Source organism: Cupressus sempervirens, chromosome 2, assembly GCF_028749045.1.
Source record: "Cupressus sempervirens isolate cs-2001-9-10 chromosome 2, ASM2874904v1, whole genome shotgun sequence".
NCBI classification, from domain to species: Eukaryota; Viridiplantae; Streptophyta; class Pinopsida; order Cupressales; family Cupressaceae; genus Cupressus; species Cupressus sempervirens.
In genome coordinates, this window is record NC_143119.1 from 455,172,200 (window position 1) to 455,196,825 (window position 24,626).

Below are 24,626 nucleotides of genomic sequence, written 5' to 3' on the forward strand. Positions count from 1 at the left end.
TAGTTACTAAACATCCAAAGAGAGGAATAATATATACTATAGGAGAGAATCTTCTGGCAAACCTGAACTCTCCCAGCAAGGGAAAGGAACCTGTGATTCCATTTATTAATCTTTTTAAAATTTTTATCTTTTATCTATAACCACATATCTTTGAGGGAAGGGCTCACAGAAAAGGGGATACCAAGATACCTAACAATCTTGTTAGGTCCCCCCCAAGAAAAACCAAATTGGTGAAGCTAGTCTAGAGGATGATCATGCCATCCTAACAAAATGGATTTAGAGCTGGAAATACGAGCTCCTGAAGCTTTACCAAACATATCAATTTTATTGCAAAGGCAGATGAAGTTATCCAAACTGAGCTCTAAGAAAAGAGAGGTGTCATTAGCAAATTGAATATTAAGAAGCTCAGAGTCATCAGGAAGAGTAATACCACACACCTTAGGGGAGATGGTGTCATCTTTAAGGATATAATAAAGAGCATCCAAAGCAATGACAAAAAGAGTAGGAGCAAGAGGACACCCCTGTCGAATAGATCAAGACAGAGGAATAGGATTGGACAGGGTGCCATTGACATCAATCATGGTAGAAGCATCTTTTAGAAGAATTTGTATATACTTACAGAAAATATCAGGGAATCTAAAAGCTTTTAACATCATCAAGATGAAGCCCCATTCAATTCTGTCGTAGGCTTTCTCGAAATCAAGAAGAAGCATAGTTGCCTCCTGATGTGAAGTATTGGCCCATTCCATGGCTTCCCAGCTAGTAATGAGATATTCAAGGATGAATCTACCTTTAATGAAGCCGGTCTGAGTGGAGTAGATAAAATTAGGGAGAATAGCCTCTAACCGAGAGGCCAAAACTTTCGCAAGAATTTTATAGGAAACATTAAGTAAAGTGATAGGACACCAATTTTTTTATCAAAGCTCTGTCTCCCTCTTTAGGGATGAGCTTTATGATACCAGTGTTAATAGCAGTCCCCAGAGTGCCATGTGAGAAGGCCTCAAGGTATAACTCATAAAGGTCCTTGGAGATCCAATCTATGTTAGCTTTGTAGAATTCAGCAGGAATGTCATCTGGCCTTGGGGCTTTGTTATCTTTTAGCTTACAAATGGTATCAACAATTTCTTGTTGGGAAACAAGGCTTTGGAGGGCAGAAATATCATCCTCTGAAAGCTTCTTAGGAATAAGCTCAGAACATCGAAGTCTCATCAACCTCGAATTATCAACATCTTTAGAAGTAAACAGGTTAGTATAAAAAATTTCAAAGGCCAAAGAAATATCTTGGCCCTTAAGCAACTCCTTATCATTATCATAGATTCTATCAATTCTTTCATTTCTTTGTTTCTCTTTGAGCAAATTAAAAAAATATTTAGTTCCTTTGTCACCAAACTGAATCCAATGATTACGGGCTCTGATGTAGGCCCCTTTGGCTTTAATGTGTTGATGTTTCCTGAGCGAATTCCTGGCTAGCGACCCCTGCTCAACAAAGCTGGTAGAGTCCGGTTGGGATTGGATATTGGTCTTAGCCACAAATAGCCGTTCAAAATGTACCTTCTCGATACGTCTGTGATTCTTGGCTTTTATTTGGCCGAAGGTTTGAAAAATCTTAGTCCAAGAAGAGATATTAAGCTGCCATCTATCAATATGAGACAATGATTTATTTTGCAAGAGCCTACGACACAATGGTAAATTGTGAGCCTTTTATCAAAAAGATCTTGAGTTCGAATCTACCCATGCTTTATAAAATAATAATTATTTTATTTGAATCCATTCATTTTTACTCTTCCGTAGGCTATATGTTTAGCATTAAATATTCCGCGTTAAGACGTTATCGACACGCAGGAGCGACAAAATTTACTGTATATAATAGTTGAGGTGTAAACTCAGCCAACAGTCAAAGCTTTTTATTGTCTGCGTATCTTGATTGAAGCTACAATTTGGCATCCTTCCATCCTTTGCTTGATCGGAATAAGGGAGGACAAAATGAGCGATGAAGGGCAAGGGCAAACGTCCAGTGCCAGCTCCTCTTCTTCCGCAGAGCCGGCAAGGGCCTTTCCTGAGGTATGGCTGCAAAATTAGGACGTTTTTACATCCGTATAGGGACAGTCGTTGATTTATGTAGGTTACTTGCAGGTGCTGCCATTTCAGATGCATCCACCGTTTCATCATCAAAGCGGGGGGATCTATGCCGTGCCTTATCTTCCATTCGGTGGCGGTGTCGGAACCCTTATTCCCTTGACCTATAACATCCCCACGTAAGTAATCTTTTTAATTTTAGATTTGTCCTGGTTTCGCCTTTAGTTCATGCCGTAGAACGATATTTGGCTTTTCTTAACGAAATTCAGATGATATCAAAACCATACGCGATCCCCATATCGAAACAATCTTGTACTAAATACGCCTGAATAAAACTAGTGCAACAGCAGTACACTTCTTATAGACTAAAATATAGAAAATGTGGTCATAATTTTCTGTTCATCTCGCGATGGATCAAAAAGTATAATTCTAAAAGAGGATGTAAAATAATACGCAGCTGTTATCGAAAGATTTGAGCAAGATAAAAACAATCAAATCGATGACGGATAATTCAATGCGGTCCAGTTGGTTGAGTATAGGTGTCAAAATATCTAGTTCGTCAAGTCAATGTTCTGTATTCATTACATACATCTGCCCTCCCAGGCAAGACTCTGACTCATTAATACCAGTAGGCAGCAGCAAGATGAATGCCATTTCCACTTTTTGGTCACTTCAGTCTGTTTAGTCCTGAATCAAGTACTTCGGTGAAGTTGGAATCAATTAACAAACAATGAAGCATATGGCATGGCTTGTGGCTAATTCTAGCGAGTTCAAGCTGGTTCATTTAATATATTACGAAAAATTAGTCCACTGGATAACACATCTTTATAGCACAATTCGCTCGGACCTTTTTACTGATTTTTTTTTGTCTAAATGCTCGTATTAACCTCGGGTAGTGTCATGACCTCAAGGTCTGTATGATATAAAATCTTGTTTTAACTCTGAACCATTAAATTCTAAAACTAATTGATTGCACAATACAGATTCAGGAGGAGAACTGCAAGAGTCACCAAATTGTTTATAGATCATTCAGATGGTTAATAGTGCTTACACAGATTTAGAGCACCTATAACCAAGTTTAATATAGAAGCTGTGAATTCAAGAATTAAACATATGTAAAACTGACACAGAATCTCCTAAAAGTAACAATTAAAGCCTACAGATTACACAGATCTTGTGGGGATTTAATTCTGAGGTATAACATGCTCAATGGCAAAACCTGAATAAGTATGGTGCTGAGTATGAATCAACTGATTGTTTGGTTAGGGGCTGTTTCCTTCCTTACCTGGCCACTGAGACTGTCACCTCAACTCCCTGCATGCTCAGAGGCAAAAGCAAAATATAAAGCATACCAAAAGTAGAGTCTTCAATATACGCACTTGGGGCAGTACATTAACTTGTAGTGCAAGGCAAGTAAACAATCTGATTGCATTTGGTGAAGGGACGCCAGTCTGTAAAGAGGCAAACCTTAGTTAGCAGAGAGTTGGCTGAAGTTGGTAGAAGCTTCCAGTTTGCAAATATTGACAAACGATTAGCTTATAGTTGGCACACAGAGACAATAAAAACAAATCTGATTTCTTCAAGAAGTTGATTGACATCAAGAGACAGAGAACAAAAAATCTGATTTCTCCACATAAAGACAAGAGTATACTTAGGTGGCAGCCAGCACTGCCGTCCAGGCCAGGTGGCTCAATTTGATGTGCCTTAGCAGCTTTATGTTGAGCCTTCAACTCTTCAAGTCTTGCAAGATGTGCAATCTGCCTTAAAGTTGATTGATCATAAGGAATATTATTTGCATCATCAAGTGAAATGAGACAATGGATCTTCTGGAAATGGAGGAACATGTGAATCTCTTAAGTGTTCCCAAACAATGTTCCATTTTGTGCTTGGACACCTACTATCCCAAAGCTTAGATTTGATTTCAGGAAATAAAATATCCATGTTGTAAGCAATCAATCTCAAGATATTCAAATTCCTTAACTCCAAGATAACTGTTTCCACTCAGAAGTTGGCATAGGAATGGATCCATAAAGATGAGGCAAAATCTTCAACCATCCATAATATTTGATGATACTTTTAGCCCATGACTCATAGTTATCCTAGTAAAAATACAACTGTAGGATGGACTGCATATTCCATGACTTTATCCATTATCCACTTTTCATAAGAAACTAAATGAGATCAACGAATCATGGCACCCCCCACAATACAATAAATTAAAAACCCCCATCCCCCCAAATAGACAAATTTGGCACTTTGTATGTAGTGCATGTACAATTGCCACCTGCAAAACAGATTAAGTGGACTTTTGATTTTGATGATTACATCGGAGAATATGAGGATATAATAGAGTTAACCAATTAAGACATGATCTCCCAAATATACAATCCGTTACAAGCGCCAAAACTAGGCCAATCGACCAAATGCTGAAAGTGATATTTTCGCCCAAATAAGCCTAAAAATCTGATAGCAAATCTGGAAAAATTCTCTAAAAAATCACGCACTTTCAAAAACAATTGCACTTGAATATGTGTCCGTATTAGCATGAATGGAGCCACAGAAGTTGTAAGAATCAGGATGACTCAGCTAGAGCTGTGAAAAAATCAAAATGCTAAAGTATTCATGCACGAAAATAAAAAACTAACTCAAGATCTGAGAAGAACATGAGAAGCTACCCCAAATAAAAGAAAATGCCGTAAAAAAGGACCTGAAATGAGGGAGATATGATCATTTCAAAATCGCCTCTCAAACTAAAACTTCAATCTGTGAGGGGTTGCCTTCCACATTGGTAATGCAATGAAATGTGCTCTGGTATATATACTAAAACACACCTCCACTTAAACAAAGTGTAAAGCAAGCATCGGCTGTTGACAATGTAAAAAAAGAGGATTGTTATGCTCAAATCAATCTAACTTGCTGACGTCAGTTGTCGAGTTTGTCTCGTAAAATCTACATAGAAGGTGTCTTCTAAAACTTTTGGAAGTGCTGATATTTCCAGAAATGTGGAGGATTAGTCCCATGTGGATGATGTTGCAGCTCTAGCACACGTGATATATGTCGGTGCACAAATGTAATGCCAAATGGCAGTGATTGGCTGAGCCTGCTCGGGGTTAGTGGAACCTGTTGGCCGTTGACCTTAAGCAAAATCCTGGATTGTAGTTGCCTTGATCTGTGCATATTGCGATTTGGACGGGCAAAGTATTCTCTGATTACCATTTTGGCAGCCTTTTGTTGCTTGCAATCTGATTCTGACAAATACATATACAAACAAATACCAGGGGGTTGAAGCCCCAATTTTTTTTTGGAAAAATATTGATAAAACACTAATAAAAATTTGATTCATAAATAAAATTTCTGAGAATAAGGAGATTTTTAAAACTGTTACCCAATTGCAATTGGGTTTCACATGTCCGATTTGCAAATTGTTTTCTCCTGAGATTTGATTTTTCCTAAAGGTAAGCAAGTTTATAGTCAAAATTCACCAGAATGGCCACTATGACACAGTGATAAAGTCAGATCTCGCTCTAGATGCTCCTACAAATTGCTGATACTCCGGATCTGAATCATGGCCCTCCAAAATCAAAACAAATAACTATTTAATGGCTACACAATGAAGCTCCTATGGCTTTGATGCTATGTATGAATTTGCCTAAGGCAAATAATGAAAAGCTAAGGTCTAGCAGTTCAATTGATAGCACAAGAGAGATAAGGAAAATGATATGTTCAATTGATTGATTCAATAATGATCAAGCATATGTGAATAAAATGCACAACAAATTATTCAGATGTGTACAATATAGATATGCCTGAAGATGTAGGCAACACATGATAACTAGAGGATATGCATGAGATAACCTACCAACTAGACAAGCTGTAATCACGTCCCCCAAAAGTGGATCATCCTCCATTGCACAACAAAGTACATGCAACACATGCAATAATGAGAGGATGATAATGTGATAAGAGCACTAAAGGTGGATCTCACACACAAAGAGGTATGAGATGACAACTAACTCAACCTCAAGTGGATTTCTCCAACACCATGTGCTAAAATGAGATGCAAACTTTTGTGTGTCTACATGATAACTAATATGCAAATGCCTTATCCTAAGTAAACTCAAGTAAAGGTTAATTGGTGAATATTTAGTTACATCAACAGAAGTGAGGTGTGTTTAACTACAAAAGATGGATATTTGATTGCATTAAAGGAATAACTATGCAAGTTGGAGTAGAATTAATTGAAGTACATGGTGTTTGGTATTACAAGAAGACACATTGCCACTTTGACAAGACCAATTATCTTGTTCTCTCTATGATGTAATAGATTTTAACTTGCCATTACTGTAAATAGTGACTTTTTTCACTTTTGGTCAAAGTTGAGTAGTTCTCTTCTTGCTCAAAAATCGTTTAGTAACCTTGTTCAATTTGCAAAAAAGATCTCAATGGAAGCGATCCTCCTGCCCTAGTCCATGGGCTATAGCCTTCATCTCATATTAGAATAGTGTAATAAACTGAATACAACAGGTTCATCATGAATTGTTCAACATAAAAGAGAAGGAAGCTAAGGAAGCTACCGGAGTATCCTTCTTTTAAAACTACCATATCATCACTAAACATGACTTACAGGGTAGTCAACCCATTTGTTTCACTTGAAAAAGTACCAAAACAGTATCAGATTTATACTGTATATCCAAGAGATTTACATAGTGCTGATTATCAAAAGATTTACATAGTGCTGATTATCAAAATTAAACATGCTATTGATTTATATTCGGGCCCCATCCATCATTAGAATCCAATGCTTGCAAGAAAGCTGCATCGAACAATTCATCATTCCATCCTGCTAGAACAAAATCATTAGTCAGCTGAACATCTTCACCAATAGAAACATTTGGAGCAGGCTGCTGGGTGCTAGTGGTAATGTGCAGATCCTCCATCATTCTTTCAATTGCTGTAGCCTTTATCTCTCCAATACCATCAGGGTTTTTATGATATACTTGCAATTCATTGTCTTGGGAGTCAATCATATTCGAAATATTATTTACAATAGCATAACTAAATTCTTGACTATCGTCACATGTTTCATTTTCTTCCAAACTTGAGATGTGGGTGGGTTCTCCTTGAACAACTCTTGAAATTTTTCAGTCTATCAAGTTTTTCATGTTCAACCAAAAGGAGTTCTTTCCAGCTCCATTTCGTTGGTCTTTTGTTGGTACCCAATTGTTAGTGATCAACAAGGGATCTTCAGCTTCAACTTGCTGAACAGGGGCTTCTTATTCGTGATCCAAAGTGCCTGATAACTTCAATTGTTCTTCCTGGTCCACTATTGCAACTCCTTCCTTAATAGCCTCTTGTATTTTCGTCTCTGTTGTGCTCTTCACTATTTCAAGTCCCATTATCCTGGGTTCTCCCTCTTTCAAGATTGATTCTTTTGATTTTTTCTTGCTAAGCCAAATTTTTGTATTGCTTTCATATATTTGAACATCATCAAAAATTGATTCCTTACCAATAAGATTCTGATAACTTCAATTGTTCTTCCTGGGCCATTGTTGCAACTCCTTCCTTAACATCCTCTTGTTTTTCAGTCTCTATTGTGCCAAGTCCCATTATCTTGGGCACTCCCACTTTCAAAAATGATTCTTTTGGTTCTTGCTCTCTAAGCCAAATTTCTGTATTGCTTTCATATACATGGACATTATCACTATCTAAATCACAAATCGACTACTTACCAATAAGATGCAGAGCTGGTTCACGCAATGGAACATTAGTTGAATTCATACCGCTACATAACTGGTCAATTAAAGCTGGTTTAGCAAACTCAATGGAAGTATTTTCTTCAACCTTTCCATATCCTCATATGGCTGAAGTAAACTTGTAAATGTGGCTTTATTCTTCTTATTCATTTCAAGGCATCCTACCAGCTTGTCACTAAGACACAACTCTAATTCATCATACTTAGAACCTGTATTTTTATTAAACTCTTCAAATACTTCCGGTTTCAATTGTGTAGGTGTTTTTACATCAACGTTTCAGGTCAGTCTCCGTGATCCTTTTACTTCTTATGCTCTGTATCATCCATCTTGATGCTGTTTCGCGGAGTGTGATCTCAAACATTGATGGAAAAACACCTATACAATTGAATCTGGGAGCATTTTGAAGATTATCTACCGATTGTGGAAATCTACTTGCCCTCATTATTAAACTCCTCAAGCCTTTTAACCTTCTCGTCTCCACAAATGTCAACTCCCTCTTGACTAGACGTAGCTTGACCTTCATTTGATTCTGATTAAAGATCCAGTTTCTCTTTTCTTTTCTTATGTAGTGCCAATCAAAAGATTTGATAGCCTTGACCTCCTGTGGTTCACTTTCATATTCATCAAAGATTGAATCTCCTATTACACAAGCGTAATGTTCCCCGTCAGACTTAAATATTCCTGAAATGTTAGAATACTCTTCAACTTTTAATATCTCTTATACCATCCAACAATTTTAGAGGTCGCAATTTCATAATCCCTTTCTTCGCTTTTCTTAATCATCCTAAACATCACATAGGCTGGCAACAGTTTAAACTTACAGAGCAAACAAATCTCTTGGTGATTTTGTCCCAGGATACAATGTGCTCAAAGGTAAAAACAGAATAAATATGACACTGGGTGTGAACAAACTAATTGGTGGGTTAGGGGTTCTGTCCTTCCTCACCTCAGCACTGAGATTGTTGCCTCAACTCCCTATGTGCACAGAGGAAAAAGAAAAATATTCAGCATCCCAAAGAACAAAGCATGGTCTTCAATATATATCCACTTGGGGTGGTACCTTAACTTGCACTCAGTGAAGGGAACTTGCAAGTAACAATCTGATTGCACTCGGTGAAGGGATGCCAGTCTGTAAAGAGGCAAATCACAGTTAGCATAGAGTTGGCTGAAGTTGGTAGAAGCTTACAGTTTTCAAATAGTGGCAGACACATAGTTGGCACATAGAGACAAAAAAAACAAATCTGATTTCTTCAAAAAGTCAGTTGAAACTAAAAGACAAAGAACAAAAATCTGGTTTCTTCACAAAAGGACAAAAGTGCTTAGGTGTAGCTAGCATTGCTGTCCAGGCCAGGTTGATCCTTTCAAGGGCTTCTGACAAATAGTTTCTACTTTTTAGTGTATAAAACTGAGTTTTCTTATACGAGTTTCTCAAACTGTAGATGTTAACATATTTGAATGCTGTTCAACAGACTATTCTAGACTGCACATTCTGTCTTAATTTGATGCTTGTGTTTTTTCTCGCTAATATGAATGAGGAATCTAGTTACAACAATGTATATTCACAGCGCATTTAACCAGTTAATAAAATTCTCTACGCAATAATTTGTAGTTTGTATCATTTTGTCATCGTGTTCTTTGGTGTTAGATGTTTGAGATTATCCACTTTGGAGTCATTTAAGATTATGGGAGACTCTATTGTCTTGCCTTCTATATACTGCAACTCACTTTTCTCCAAATCTTGGAGTTTTTACTGAAATAATTTTAGATTTTTCTAAATTCCAATTTCCTTGAAATCAATGATTGGAGGAGAATTTTGGAAGAACAATGAGTTGTATGAGGCATAGAAGCAAGTATCTTTCATGGAAATATCTTGGCAATCCAAAAGACAAGAGATGTCTTCAATTTGTGAGTATATTATTGGAAAAAATGGAAAATATTGGGAACCCAATAGATGCAGGACCATTTCTAATAATAAGTTTGTGAACATTTAAATTTTAAAGCCATTCTAGTAGCATAGGAGTGAGGAGGAAGAGTGAAAGTAAATGAGGATCTATATCACAAATATCAATTTAATGATTTTCCTATTGATTTTGAGATTACCGATCACAGTGCAGAGTGCACAGTGCATCAGTACATAATTCATCTTCAAATTTTGAACATCTACAAAATTACTGGCACACTAAAAATGTCAAATGTCAAGTTAAGAAGTAACATAAAGCAGGCAGAGCTATCAGGCTTGCTTTATGAAGTAAAATCAACTATGGGGTTGCAGTCTGATCGTTTTTCAATGTGTCATAATACATGCTGAAATGATGCTAGATCATCAAACCTGTTTATATGAACACTTAAATAGATTAGATTGGCTTACAGTAGCCAGATGTGATCATATTCAATACATAGTGGATTGCTTGCAATCACTTGGTTCAGTCATGATCTGAGATATAGCACTATTCATTGCTAAATATTACAACACAGGAGCCTCCATCCTCCTGAACTGATGTAAAGCCAGTGCAAAGGCATCTGTTGATGTTTACTCAATCCTCATTAATCTATGCATGTTCAATCAAGTTTTCAGGATGGAGATGGTAAGGGTTGGGGGGATGTGTTTTCAGAATGGATATTTTTGAGACCATTTTAGGGGATGACAAAGAGGATGGCTACAAATAAGTAGGGAAAATTTGAAAAATCTAAGGAAAGTTTTTAATATTCATATGAAAACATTTATAAGGCATTCATTATATACATTATAGATTTTAAATATACAACCTTAGAGTTGAATTGGAAGTCAACATGAGAATTGAACAAATTAACAAATGCCTAAAATTATTTGCTTTCATAATTCGTTGTCAATGTGCATATGACATTATTAATTAATATATTATGTAAATTAAAAAATATAGAAAAATGCCCAAAGACTGCAAGTTTCAACTTCAAATTGGCAAAGGCATAGAACTTATGATGCTGCCTCTAACTGGCATTTACCAACATCACATCAAAATCAGTCTTGACTTTGACTCATTGCCACTATGAGGGAATGCCTCATCCAATGAAACTCCAACCAATCCCTTTTGTCTCCTCATCATTGATTTGAGTGGGGTCTTCAGAATCAACATCCTATCACAAACCTGGAGTCTGCCAATACGTTGAAGTCTGACAATCAACATCTTGTGCTTGCATATTGAACATTTTTGCAACTGCCTCCTTTTCACTGACATCAGTCTCTCTTTTGTAAACATACCCTCACTACCACTAGCAATCATAGAGGGCATCGGTGTAGCTGATTGTGTTGGTATTGATAAACCCTTAGACTTTCTTTGGCGTCTGTATGTAACCTATTAACCTGTTACCTTTTCATCATCCTTTATATCTAGATACATATTAATTCCATGTCCTATAAAACCCAATAATACTAAAGTCTATTCTTGCAAATGTGACACAACTCTAGTGTACTACTACCTGCAGAGCTTTCTTTTTATCTTTGTCTAGGGCTATCACAAAATGGAGAAGAGGCTTCGGAATTAAAAGGGCCATTTGCGTAACTTTCTAAAATGGGAGAAGGGAACTGAAATGGGTTTTGTGGTTGTTCTTCTTTACCCTTAGTACTTGCACGCCCTAATAAACAACTGCTTGTCAAGGTTGAAACTCTCACATTGCTACTCAGGTTGTGTTGTGAAACAATAATGCAATTGCATCTTCTACTTCTCTTGCTATCTTATTCTTCACTACTCACTAATGCTGATTTCTCTAACTACTTTTTCAAACTCTTTTAAAAGTAAAATGAATTAGAATGAAAGATTTAGGCTTCTTTTCACTCATTTAAGAAGTGTGATGTGGGGATGCACAAAAAAATTAAATTAATTGTTTATTTATTTATTTTGGACCTTTTTATTAATTGACTGATTTTCTGTAGGACGGTTTGGGGGCATCTTGATGTCCCTGTCTGTCTTATGGATGTCTAGAGTCCTCTCATTTTGGGAACATTTTCAAGATGGCTTGTTTTTTTATCATGAATTCAGGGACAGCCAAGGGACATTTATGGGTTGTCCCTAAAACAGTGTTGTTATAAGAAGAACTTCTTTTATTTCCCAAAATATAATTCTTTTAATGAGACAAGTTTCATGGTTTTACTTGGGTGTGGCTTTTGCACCAAACTAGACATTTGTAACATGCAAATGATTTGGTAGTGGTTCCTTACATGCTATTAGAGTCTCAGACATGCCAAACAACACGATGGCAGTGGCAAATGATTTACAAAAAGGCCTGATGTGGGTCAAGGCTTGCAATGATCTAAGATATGTCTAGAGCTAATCCTATGACTTAACCACTCTATTCAGATGTGATCATGAGGATTTGAGAAATAGAATCAACTATGGTTTGCTTAAATCACTTGCTTTTATGAATCACATATCATTATTGCCTTGTCTAAAGGGTATGTGTGATTAGAAGCCGTTGAATGGATTCTGAGAATAACAGCATATGCATTTTTGACATCTTTGTTTAAACGCATCATTCAAGTCCAGATGTTTAGTGGTTCAAAATTGCGACACAGTAAGTGGAAATTAGAATTCAGAAAGGATTTCACAGCTATGATGCTTGCGAGTGTTTTCAAATAAAAAAGCTGCTTACTACAAATATGTAAGACAGTTCTTCTGTCTGATGCTATCTTAAGGTCTGCAATCTATTGTGACATATTTCAAGTTTGTATGCACTGAAGATGTTTTTGGCTTTTTCTTTTCATGAACTGGATCAATCTTGTTTTGAACTGAAAGTTGAGCATGTGATGCCCACGATTGCACTTTTGGGTTGTATGGAGTTTGAATGGAGCTAATTTTAATGTTTTAAAAGTGTTCTTTGCAAGCTATACTTTTTCTAAATTTGGTATTATTTTCCAACAGTGTTCCTACAGGTGCAGAGAATGCTCAATCAGATTCTGGAAGAGGTTCTCCTGCTGTAGCACATGAAGCTCTGGCTCCAGAAGGATTAAATCAACATAATGGAGCCCCTGCCAGAGATGCACAGGGACAGAGAAATGACAACCAAAGACAGATGGTGAGAGGATTTCAAGTGGGATTTCAATTAGATTTGCTGCTCATACTCAAGCTTGCTGTAGTGGTATTTGTTTTCAATCAAGACGGATCTAAGGAAAGACTGTTTCTTATGCTGTCCCTTGCCACTTTGGTTTACTTGTAAGTGACCATTGCATTTCCTGTGCATATATTTTAATTGCAATTTCCCCTTTTTAATAATTTACTGATGGAAATCTGTTGTAATGGGAACAACATTTTTGAGGAATGCAGGTACCAAACTGGAGCCCTTGCTCCTCTCTTACAATGGATTTCAGAGAGTGCTCAACGAGTTAGGCTTCCACCTCAGCCTCCTGCTCGTGTTGTAAACCCTCAGCCAGCCGCTAGGGCTGGTAAGCCAACAGGGTGATTTTGTTAACAGTTACAGTTTAGTTTACCATTTATAGAATGCCTGTGATAATTTTGAATTGTTCCCTAATGATAACCTTATGTGTTTTGCAGAGGGCCTCCAAGAGGCTGGAAATGAGCCCAATGCACAAAATATTGAAGGGCAGGGACCTCAAGATGTGGGCATTCAAGAGGTTGGAAACGGTCTTGATGGACCTGCTGAGAGAGTCAATCAGGGAGCTGGAGAACCACAAGGGCTCAATTGGTGGGGAATTACAAAGGAGGTTCAGATGATTGTTGTAGGCTTTGTGATGTCTCTTTTACCAGGCTTCCATCATCATGCTGACTAGATCAGCTCTCATCTTAAGGTCTCTTGTAAGTGAGATAAGGATAAATAAAATGTAATTTTTTTTCATTACATGGCAGATGGGAAGACTTCCTTAATTTAGCTGCGTATATTATAGCCCTTGATTTGTTTTCAGTTTGTTGATATGTATAAACAGTTGAACTTAAATATATTAGTGCAGAATGCCATTAAAATGTTCAAGGCAAATGGAAAGAAACCTTGCTTCCGGCGTCTCCAATGATGTATTAGAGGCCAAATTTGTATCCTGGCTTGGGCATTTTAATAAAATTGCTGTCAATTTCCTTTTTTATTACACACCTTTTACTGATGCCTCAACTAAATATCCTAAATTCTAGTGTAATAGAATGTAGGGATGTTCTAGTTTTGTCTCATGTTTTGTTTGTGCTACACCCCTTTGCTGGTTTTTTATGCAGGACATCATTTTAAAATGTTTTGTTTTGCAACTTTGTTTCTTGGTTTTCTTTTCAGGTTGGGGCACCTTAATAGGACCCTCGACTATTATCTAACCAAAGGAAACCTCCTGTATTCAAAATCCCAACCATCAGTTCACATGGAATACCTGCTATATAGCGGTGATATGGAAAACTATACAGTCATGTATTGGGGCACCTTAATAGGACCCTTGACTATTATCTAGCCAAAGGAAACCTCTTGTATTCAAAACCATTACCATCAATACGCATGGAATACCCACTATATAGTGCTGGTATGGAAAAATTTACAGTCCTGTGTTGGAAATGTTAAAATATTTTTTGGTGAATACTGTGATGCTATTTTTAGGTTATTGACTTGAAATAATTTGTGTTATAAGTTGATTTTTTTTTCTTGTTAATCTCAGCTGAGTTATGGAGTACAAACAACAATGCCAGATGGTGCTTAGAATTATGGATTCCTTAGAAGGGTTTGAATGTGAGTTGCACTCTTAGTAACGTCCCCCATCACCATTACACGATCTGAGGCAGATGCCAAGGGATATGATAAGATTCACCATGCAGAGACACAAATACAACATTATTTATAACTAATTATTAGCTAGCTGTGTTTATGCTTCTGAGAGCTAAGGATTCAACAGAGCCATGGGTTGTCAATTCAACTTCACTGACTCAAAAAGAATTTGTACCAGAAGTTGCAATTTGATTAGAAGTGTTTGCTTATTATAAATAGTTTAATTTATTGTGTGTCCCAGTATGGCTATAGCAATATATTTACAGTTGTTTGTCGCTTTGTATGATTTGCAATGGTAGGTGTATGTAGTCTTCGATAGTAAAATCAGATCACATGGTCACAGATTCAAGATCTAATTAATCACAAATTTGATAGAAGCTGGAGAACTAGTTTTGTTGGTCAGGATACATGGTACAGAAAATGGCTATGGGTTTTACAGTGTAAGACAAAAATACAATTTCATATCAAAAAATCATTACCTTTATTAACATCGCAATTTAAGAGTTCTTAAAATAAGTACTTTGATGTATAGCACAAAGTCTAATATCAGATGCTAGTCAGTGAAATATCAATTCAATTTAGATTGATCAGGTTCAGAGGGCATTTATAAACTATAATATATCAGTTTAAGAAAGAAGAAAAACTTCACCCTAGTTCATTAAGGCCATAGGTGAAACAATAGACAGTCGTTTTTGTTTGTAAGATGCATGTGGTATGAGATAGAATAAACATTTTAGTCTTTTTCAGGTCGTTTTGTTTTTCATGTGATCATGATTCATATTTAGTAGCATGTTCTGGATTTACTTGTATTTTTGATTAATGCTAAAACAGGTTTCAAAGGACCCGAAACCCTTTCCAAAAAATGAACATTAAAGATATTTCAAGAAACCCATACCATGGCAACTGCTGCACAAAAACCATCATGCTGCCACCAACTAAAGACAGGACTATAGAGAATTCAAGTCCAAGCATCCACAGAGGACCTTGAGAATTTGCTTTAGTCTTGTTCTTGTGGGAACAGAGGATCATATTGAAGGAGGGTGAAGATTTCTTAGGCTTTTTACCTTTCACCGAAACTCAACCCTTCTCCACCTTAATAGCAACATCCTGCCAAGCCAACGGATTTGGTGTTGGAGTCCCAGCACCCTTATTGAGAGGACAGCGGCACCAACAAAAGTGCCAGCAGCAGCAGGTCCAACAACATCCCGAGGACCAAAGCCATCAATAGCCACAACAAAAGATGAAGCCCCACTGCCAGCAAAAACCTGATCACTAGCAGCCGAATCTTGAGACACCAAAAGTGCATCAACAGCAGTGCCAGCCGATTCAGAGACACCACTAGGGGGAGCCTCACTAGCAAAATAGATGCTGGCTTCAACACAACTGGTTTAAGTTGTGTCAACCTTTACGTGGATATTAATATTTAATGATGTGGCATGATTGGTATCTAAGTCACAAGGTTTGAATTTGAATTGGAGTTTGTCGATCATAAAATTTGGATGAAACTAGATAAGGGTAAAAATTTGAAAAAAAATCGGCATAAAATTTAGTTATATACATTTATTTATTTGTAAATATAAGTAATATATCAACAAAATTGTCAAAATAGTTTGACATTGCTAAATAATGAAACTAAACAACTCACTATTATTTTAAAATAAAAAAATAATATTATTATAAATAACAATATTATATTAAATATCATAAAATTTGGATGAATTTCATCAAGGGTGAAAATTCACTGAAATACAAACTTCATGGATGAAATTCGGCGTATCCTGTGACTTAGATTGGGATTATAAATGATTCTAATTCAATTTATACTATGAATCATTTGTACGTAGATCATATCCATGTTTAGTTGTTGATGTCACATGGAATGTTTATGTGAATATGATTAAAGAACTTTGCATAAGAGTTTCATGGTTTCAATTCTGATTAATACTTTTAGATGGGATTTAGTTGATTATGGAAATGCATAGTGATTGCATTGCCTGTGGATTACACCAATCTGATTTGACTTGCATGAAATTGACATTGTTTTGAGTTTAAAAAAGTGAAGGTACTTTTCTTTGAGTTTCAAGAAGTGAAAGTTCTCTTCTTGGCTCAACTTTTGGAATTTCTCAATTCATGTTTTGTCATGTGATGCATAAGCAAGAAGTTGTTGTCCAAGATTTGATTTCTAAAAGAAAATTCTACAAAACTGTTTTTTATCTTAATTAGAGTTTGATAAGATTTTAGATAATTAGTAATTTGTTCCAGATATTGTGGATTAGGAGGTTCCATATTCATATAAATATTGTGATATTGCTATCAGGATTTAACTATGTGATTTTTGAGTCAAACTCATTGACCTATGTTCCATGAGTAGTGATTCAACATGAATCCATCTCTCATGAGAATAAATGGAACGCTTAGCACTCATTGGATCTAGGTGATGCTCATAGCGGTGAAGCACTGGGACTTCCCGGGAGGTCACCCATCCCAGTACTACTCCAGTCTGAGCATGCTTAACTACGGAGTTTCCTCCATAGTTAAACCCAAAGCTTGCAACCCCATTTGCAACCCCTGTGAGCATCACCTAGATCCAATGAGTGCTAAGTGTTCCATTTATTCTCATTAGAGGTGGATTCATGTTGAATCACTACTCATGAAACATGGGTCAATGAGTTTGACTCAAAAATCACACAGTTAAATCCTGATAGCAATATCACAATTTGACTTGCTGTAGAAAGTATCTCCTACTTAGCATATAAATATTGTTAACTTGCAAGCTTGTAAGACAGACCAGGCTTGTGTAGAATGAAATAAATTCTGTGATTTTGAGTGCAGTTTTAATGTTTGGAAATTAGTGTTATTTCCTTTGCTGCTTGTACATCATTTTGGTATCAGAGCCAAGGTGGCTGCGAAAGATGGGGCACTGCGTATTTTATCAAGCTTCTTGCATAAACCTGTAGAGTACTTGCAAGCATTTTTCTCTCATTATTTATTTCCACCATTTGGATCTGTTAACCCGTTTATCAGCCATGGTGGAAAAGTGGTGATTGTTAGTCTGCCAACAAAGTCCCTGAAGCAGTGTTATTGCAGTGAACAAAATTCATTAAATCTCTGGCAAGTGTTTATCATAAATATAAAGTTCGTGGATGTTATTATTTTCTGTCGCTACAAGTGATTGGCTGCAAGTAATCCAAACAAGATTTGAGGTTGATACCAAGAGACGTAATTAAAGATTATCATCTGCAAAAAGAATGGTGAAAATGAAAAATGTCAAATAGAAGTCACCATTCTGCAAAAGACTCTGCGAAGCTATTTTGAAAGGTCAAGAGTTCCATTTCTCTCCTTCCATGTTGAGTTGGATGCTGTAAACTGAGCCTCTATCAATCCAAGCTGCACGATTGGAGGGGTGGTTGTGTAGAAGGTTGATTTACTTCTAATAGGCTTGTGTTTGAATGTTTCACATCTAGGAGAAGATTGAGCAAATGGCACTTGACATATGGAGGTTCTTTCTCAACAACTCTTATTTATAGTATTGATTATTCACTATAAATGTGTCAATAGTTACGAATAATCTAACTTGCACATAAACAAAACAAAAGAAAGAGAGATATTGTTTGACAATTGAAAATTGTAACTCATTATTAAGAATTCAATCATACGTAAAAGAACAACGATATTTTTTTGAGTCCTTTACCACTACTGGTATTTGAAAACGGGAAGAGAATCAGTATGAGGGAAGACCTTTGCCAAGAGATGACACTTTTAGAGTTTGAGGACAGGTAAGTTGCTTATGCATAAATTCTAGAGGGATGAGGCCAACAGAGGCACAATTGGAAGCTACGGAACTTGCACAAAGAAGAGGAGCTGAGGTAGGGGTGCTAGTGATGAAGAGGTGGAACCTAAAAGAGAAGAGGAATGAGTTGAAACAAGAATAGTTAGGGTCCGTTTCGTCGTTGGAATATGATTTAGGATTTGGAATTTTAAATCCTTGATTTGGGATTTTGGTACTTGAAATCCAGATTATGACATTTGGAGTTATTTTGGGACTGTTTGGTGAAAACCCAAAAATATTTGATATTCGAAATTTGTTATTCCAAACCTGTTAAGATTAAAATACAAATATATGGTTCAAAAAATGAATATAGTTATTCCTGTGATCTCGGGCCTTGTCCCTTCTCTTTCTTCACCTCAGGGGAAGATAGTTTCTCGGGTTGAAGACACTGGGGAGATGGTTTTGAAAGATAGGAGGGGGTTGTGGAGAAATTTCAACTCTAAAATGACAAAGATGGGGATTGTTAGGGAGACGATGAACCCCCAAGTGTTGGAGGATAAAGATGGAAAAGTCCATTTCGATGAACTTCTTGACCCGGCTCTAGTTGCAATCTCTGACAATGTGAGAGAATATGGGCTCAATCTCCTCAACAACGCTAAAAACAACATGATAGATAACTTTCGCTCTATCAAGTGGCTGTTTCATGAGATAGAAGAGCTCAAGGAGAAAATGAGCCAGAGGGACGACCATATGAGAAGCAACGACTAGGCACACCATGCTGACCAGGAGGATCGAATCTCAATGGTTGAAAAAAGAGTTTTAAGGATGGAGACTTCTAATTAGAACCTAGCTAATTAGGTGATTGCAACTTTGAACACCCTGACTGAGAATAACAATAGTTTGGGTGAATCTCTGAAGGAAGTTGGATTTGGCGAGGAAAAAGAAGATAAGGCCAGTATGGACTTTGGGCAAGCTGAGGGAGAAAAGAAAGAGACCAGGGGATCAACAGATGATTAGAACCAGGACCAAGTGGGCACAGACAATCGGAGGGCAAATGAAGTTGCAGAGAGACTGCATGTTTTAGATAGGGAGAACTAATAGTTTCAGTGTTCATTTTTTGTTTCGTCCTTATCTAGGGTTATTGGCTTTTGTTGCTTGGCCACGGGCCTGTCTTTTGGTTTTGGCTTTTTATAAGCAGATGCATAGTAGCTGGTCTTTACTTATTATTTCTATTTTAGATATTATGTAAAAACTTTTGGGTTTCAGGATCCCTGTAAAACTTGTTTTACTTAATCAAAAAATTCAAGAAAAAGTTAAAAGAAAGATGAAAGAAATTAGATGTGTTATTAGTTATTTTATTTAATCATAAATATACGAGAAGGCACAACAATAACAGAAAATCACCCTGCCACCCCCACATTAAAAAAAAAAAAATTTCAAAAGTTTGTGTAAAAATAGGCACCCCCAAATGGGCTTCCAGATGTCAAACCCAATTAAATTTCACTTTAGTTGAAATCCCTATTTTCAAAAAATGGGATTTAAAATGGGATTAAAATGGGAATTTCAAATAACAAGTATTTTGAGAGGAGATGGAATTCTTGTTTTGGGGGTCAAATGGGGATACAGAATCCACATTTCTCCAAATTCCAATTCCCATTTTGCAGACCCAAACAATGGGATATAATTTTTTAAGAATTCTGAATTTCAATTCTTGCTCAAATCCTCGATCCAAATGGACACTTAGAGCAATTCTAGGCGTTAATTCCAAGCTAAGGTTGGAAGTGCCTATGTATGAAGGTAACCTAGATGCTGAGGAGTTGATTGATTGGATCAGTGCAATGAACAAGTATTTTGAACAGGAAAATGTTGCTAATAGGAAGAAAGCAAAATTCATGATAACTCGATTGAAAGGTTGTGCGTATGTTTTGTGGGATTAAGTACAAGATGAAAGGATGCAACAAGGAAAGACCAAGATCAATAGTTGTGACACAATGTTGGCAAAACTAAGAAGTAAACTACCCAAAGATTACCAACTTAATTTTTTCAAGCAATTGCAAAATCTTTGACAAAAGGCCCAATGGTTAAAGATTATGCAGAATAATTTAATAGGTTGACCACTAGAGTTGGTCACATAAAAAATGGTCCTGAAAAAGTGGTAAGATACCTCAATGATTTGAAATATAATATTTATGATAAAATTAATTTTTTGGGTCTTAGAACAATGGAGGAAACATATCAATATGCTCTTAATGCCAAAGATCAATTATCCAAGAAATAGACACAAATCTCAATAGAGAAATGTTAAAGTCTTAGAGGGAGAGGATCACAAAGTGGTAGAGACAAGTGTAAAAAGAAGCTAGTAACTTGCATCAACAAGAACTTATCGAGGTAATGATTCTTTTAAAGGAAAAATGCATTATTCAAGAAGTAGAGGTAGATGTTTTTTTGGAAAATGTTATAAATATGGGCATAGATCTTATGAGTGTCTAGAGAATCCTAGCACAAGTAAGAGAAGTGACCATATTACTCAAGTTGAAGAGAAGAAAGATGTACAGAAACCTGTCGCTTATAATGATGCACCTGAAGTTGGCGAATCACTCTTAATGAAAAGAGTGTTACCTAAACCCAACAAGGAGGTGATAGAACCACCCAAAAGAAAATATTGTTCAGAATATACAAAAGTGGAGGAAAATGTTGCAAAGTCATCACAGAGAGCTAGATCATAAACAATCTAGTTTCAACAAAGATGATGGAGAAACTAGCTTGAAAATGGTAATGCATCCAACTCCTTACAAAGTATCATGGTTACAAAAAGGCCATCAACTTTTGGTTAATGCACAATGCAAGGTAGATTTCCAAATAGGAACTATTAAGGATCAAATAGTATGTGATGATATGCCCATGGGTGTTTGTCACATTTTACTCTGAAGACCCTAAAAATATGATAGAAAAATTATCAATGATGGGAGGCACAACATATACATGTTAGAGAATGGAAAGAAACACATCCTTACATCTCTAAAAAAAGATCTGGATGTTTCTCACCCAAGCTCCAAAGTGATGTTGATGGGAGCTAAAGATTTTTTACATCGAATGAAGAAGGGAGACGTAAACTTTGCTTTGATAGGAAAGCTCAAAAGTGTAGTCACAGGTACAAAATTGATTGGCTTCCCTGAATAAAATCAAGACGTGTTAAAAAGTATGCAAACATAGTAGTGGATGATCTACCTAATGCCTGATCTCCATTAAGGAGTATTAGCCATCACATATATGCAATTCTAGGAGGAAATCTTCCAAATAAAGTAGACATAAGGATGACACTAAGGTAGAATGAAAAAATCAAGAAAGAGGTGCAAGAATTGTTGGAGAAATGATTGATAAGGGAAAGATATTACCCTTGTGTGGTTTCAAGCACTTTGAGTTCTAAAAAGGATGAAAACTAGAAAATCTTCACAAATTCAAGAGAAATCGACAAAATCACCATCGGACATAGGTTCCCTTTGCCAAGGATTGATCACTTATTGGATTGTGCAAGTGGGTTTGAATATATGTATTTTAAAAATAGACTTGAAAAGTGGCTACCATCATATTAGAATTAGAGAAGATGTTGAGTGAAAGACAACCTTTTTAAAAAATGATGGTCTATACGAGTGGCTAGTTATGCCATTTTGCTTAACTAATGCTCTGAGCACTTTCAAGAGTCTTATGAATGAGGCACTTATAGATTTCACAAGTTTTTCATAGTGTACTTGTATGTCATCCTCGTATATGACAATTCAAAGGAAGAATATTTGAGACATTTAAGGATGGTATTAGATAAATTGCATGAAGAAAAATTACTAATCAATCTTAAATAGTGTACTTTCTTGAAGGCATAATCGGTTTAGTTGGGATTTGTCATCTCACAAGGACTAAAGATGGACAAAATAAAAGGCAATCATTGAATGACCCACTCCTAAGAATATCTTGAAGGTTAGAAGTTCTCAAGGGTTGGCCAATTTCTATAGAAAATTCATAAGAAAATTTAGTGGGATTTGTGCTCCAATAGTGGATACATTAAGGATGATAAAAAAGACATTCCATTTGACAAAAGTTTCTAATAAGAGTTTTCCATAGTGGATACCATTAAGGTTGATAAAAATAAAATTATAGAGGACCTATCTTGTCTTTACTTGATTTTACTAAGTCTTTTCAAGTTGAGTGTGATGCTAGTGGGACCGCTATTAGTGCTATCCTACATCAAGATGGAAAGCCTATTGCTTACTCTAGTGAAAAGTTTAGTGACACAAAGAGGAGATATCTAACATTGATCAGGAGTTCTATTCCATTGTAGAAGCATTCAAGAAATGGAGACACTATCTCATCCTTACAAAATTTGTTTTGTTCACTGATAATAATGCTTTGCAATTTATTAGTATTCAACACAAGTGAAGCCAAAGACATCTCAAATTGACTGAATTTTTTTGCAAAGTTTTACTTTTTTCATAGACCACAAGAGTGGTCAATCCAACAAAGTTGCAGATGGTTTGAGTAGGTGTTTATTCATGTAGTAATCTCAAGTGAGCATATTGGAATTTGATGACTTGAAGGAGATGATCAAAGAAGACAAAAACATCATAAATGGATATGAAGCTTGCCTAAATCTCCTTGGTACTATAGAAGTCCTTAGATTTAATACATGATACAAGAGGGCCTATTATTCAAAGGCAACTAACTTTTCATTCCTAGAAGTTCCATGACGAGAATCTCTTGAAGGAGAAACAAAGTGGAAGCTTAGCAAAGCGTTTTGGAGAAAATTAGAGACTAGCTCAATTGAGTTGACACTACTAACTAGGTATGGTCAATGGTGTTAAATTTTTTGTGGAGGTGTAATGTGTGCCGACATGCCAAAGAGAGCAGTTAGAAGTAGGTTTGTATCAACCACTACTAATCCCAAACATGCCATGGGATTTAATCAACATGGACTTTGTCCTTGGTCTACCAAGAACGAAAAAGGGACATAATTCAATATTTATGGTAGTAGATAGATTTTCTAAGATGATTCATTTTATACAAGAAAGAATGTGATATAAACATCACTGATCTATTCTTAAAGGAGATAGTTAGATTACATGGACTTCCTAGGAGTATTAGCTCTAATCTCGAGACTAATTTTTAGGACAATTTTGGAGGGCTCTTGATGAAGGGTGCCACCCTTAATACCACAACAAAGAATATAAAAAAAGAACACTAATAGAGAGAACAAAATATGGGCTTCTTATCATCATTGCAAATGTAGAATCACATAATTACAATATGCAAACCCACACGAGTGCTTTCCTTACAACAATTTGCAAGATAGAGATATGATTACCACCCAAAACTGCCCTAGATAACCTTCGGGTTTTTCTTATATAGGCACTTTTAATTGCTTGGGAAGGTTCTAGACACTAATCCCTAACCCTTAAGGCCGACCAACCTTATATTATATTATTCCATTACACTTTATTACATATGATCGACTTGAGACAATTTACAAATTACATTTTTAGACGGGCCCACTTCTAGAGACCATAACTAGCAAATCGTTGACCTAATGGGCTATTATACCCCATTTCGGAATCCTTAGCTAGCGATCTACAACAACTGGTTGCACAAGCATCCATTATCTAAGGTTTCACCTCATTTAAGAGCTATTTAGGCCTTCATTGCTGGACCTGAAGTTTGGATAGCCAAAATTCATATCGAAAATCTACAATAACTGCACCAATACATATGATGTGACAATAAAACTCATCTAATAGGTTGAGATGTCAAAGATGAACCTCCATATATGAGATTAGAACAATCTGGGCACATAATACCAACTTACTAAAATTAGCAAGCTCCCACAAACATCAAATCTCTATAGGAATGACCCTTATTAAAAACACAAAAACTAGAAATACAAATATTTTTGGGTGATGCAAGATTGCCCTTATACCCAAGATGCTCCTGCATTTGACACCTGAGGTAATTTGAGAAGCAATGTTGTCATGTCTCAGGTAGTTAGAGGAAAACCAAGACGATCAACCTCCTCACGTGCTAGCCATGATGAATCCTCCATTGGCCTCCTTTTCCATTTGATCAGATACTCCTCATATGTTCTGTTCCTTGTGCTTCATCCCACACAACTGTCCAATATCTGATCAATCTCATCTGTAGCTAAAGTAGATGTCGAAATATTCCACTGTGCTTCTGTAACTTCATCTCCGTCACCTCCCTCATACTATTCTAACAAATCTGAAATGTTAAACACCAGTGAAATATTTAGTTCAACATGCAAC

At 36.3% G+C, this 24,626-nt stretch overlaps 1 protein-coding gene across 3 annotated transcripts; it reads left to right on the top strand.

Annotated features, from left to right (window-relative positions):
- Positions 1-1,890: 1,890 nt before the first annotated feature.
- On the top strand, positions 1,891-14,768 carry LOC149573016 (uncharacterized). 3 transcript variants are annotated; one of them, XR_016360004.1, is made up of 7 exons: positions 1,891-2,061; positions 2,134-2,255; positions 12,725-13,015; positions 13,127-13,245; positions 13,355-13,615; positions 14,076-14,313; positions 14,446-14,768. XR_016360004.1 is itself a non-coding variant. In XM_089814155.1 (6 exons), the coding sequence occupies exons 1-5, from the start codon at positions 1,984-1,986 to the stop codon at positions 13,588-13,590; spliced, it is 846 nt and encodes a 281-aa protein (XP_089670281.1). In that variant the 5' UTR covers positions 1,891-1,983; the 3' UTR covers positions 13,591-13,615; positions 14,446-14,768. The 3 variants fall into 3 exon arrangements, 2 of the variants coding, with proteins under 2 accessions (XP_089670281.1, XP_089670280.1); XM_089814155.1 differs by lacking the exon at positions 14,076-14,313; XM_089814154.1 differs by lacking the exons at positions 14,076-14,313; positions 14,446-14,768 and having other exon boundaries at positions 13,355-13,899.
- The last annotated feature ends 9,858 nt before the right edge of the window (positions 14,769-24,626 follow it).

Coding starts and splice junctions, on each gene's coding strand:
- LOC149573016 (XM_089814155.1), top strand. CDS start 1,984: ATGAGCGATGAAGGGCAAGGGCAAACGTCCAGTGCCAGCTCCTCTTCT. Junction 2,062..2,133: donor CGGCAAGGGCCTTTCCTGAG/GTATGGCTGCAA, acceptor GGTTACTTGCAG/GTGCTGCCATTTCAGATGCA. Junction 13,246..13,354: donor TCAGCCAGCCGCTAGGGCTG/GTAAGCCAACAG, acceptor TGTGTTTTGCAG/AGGGCCTCCAAGAGGCTGGA.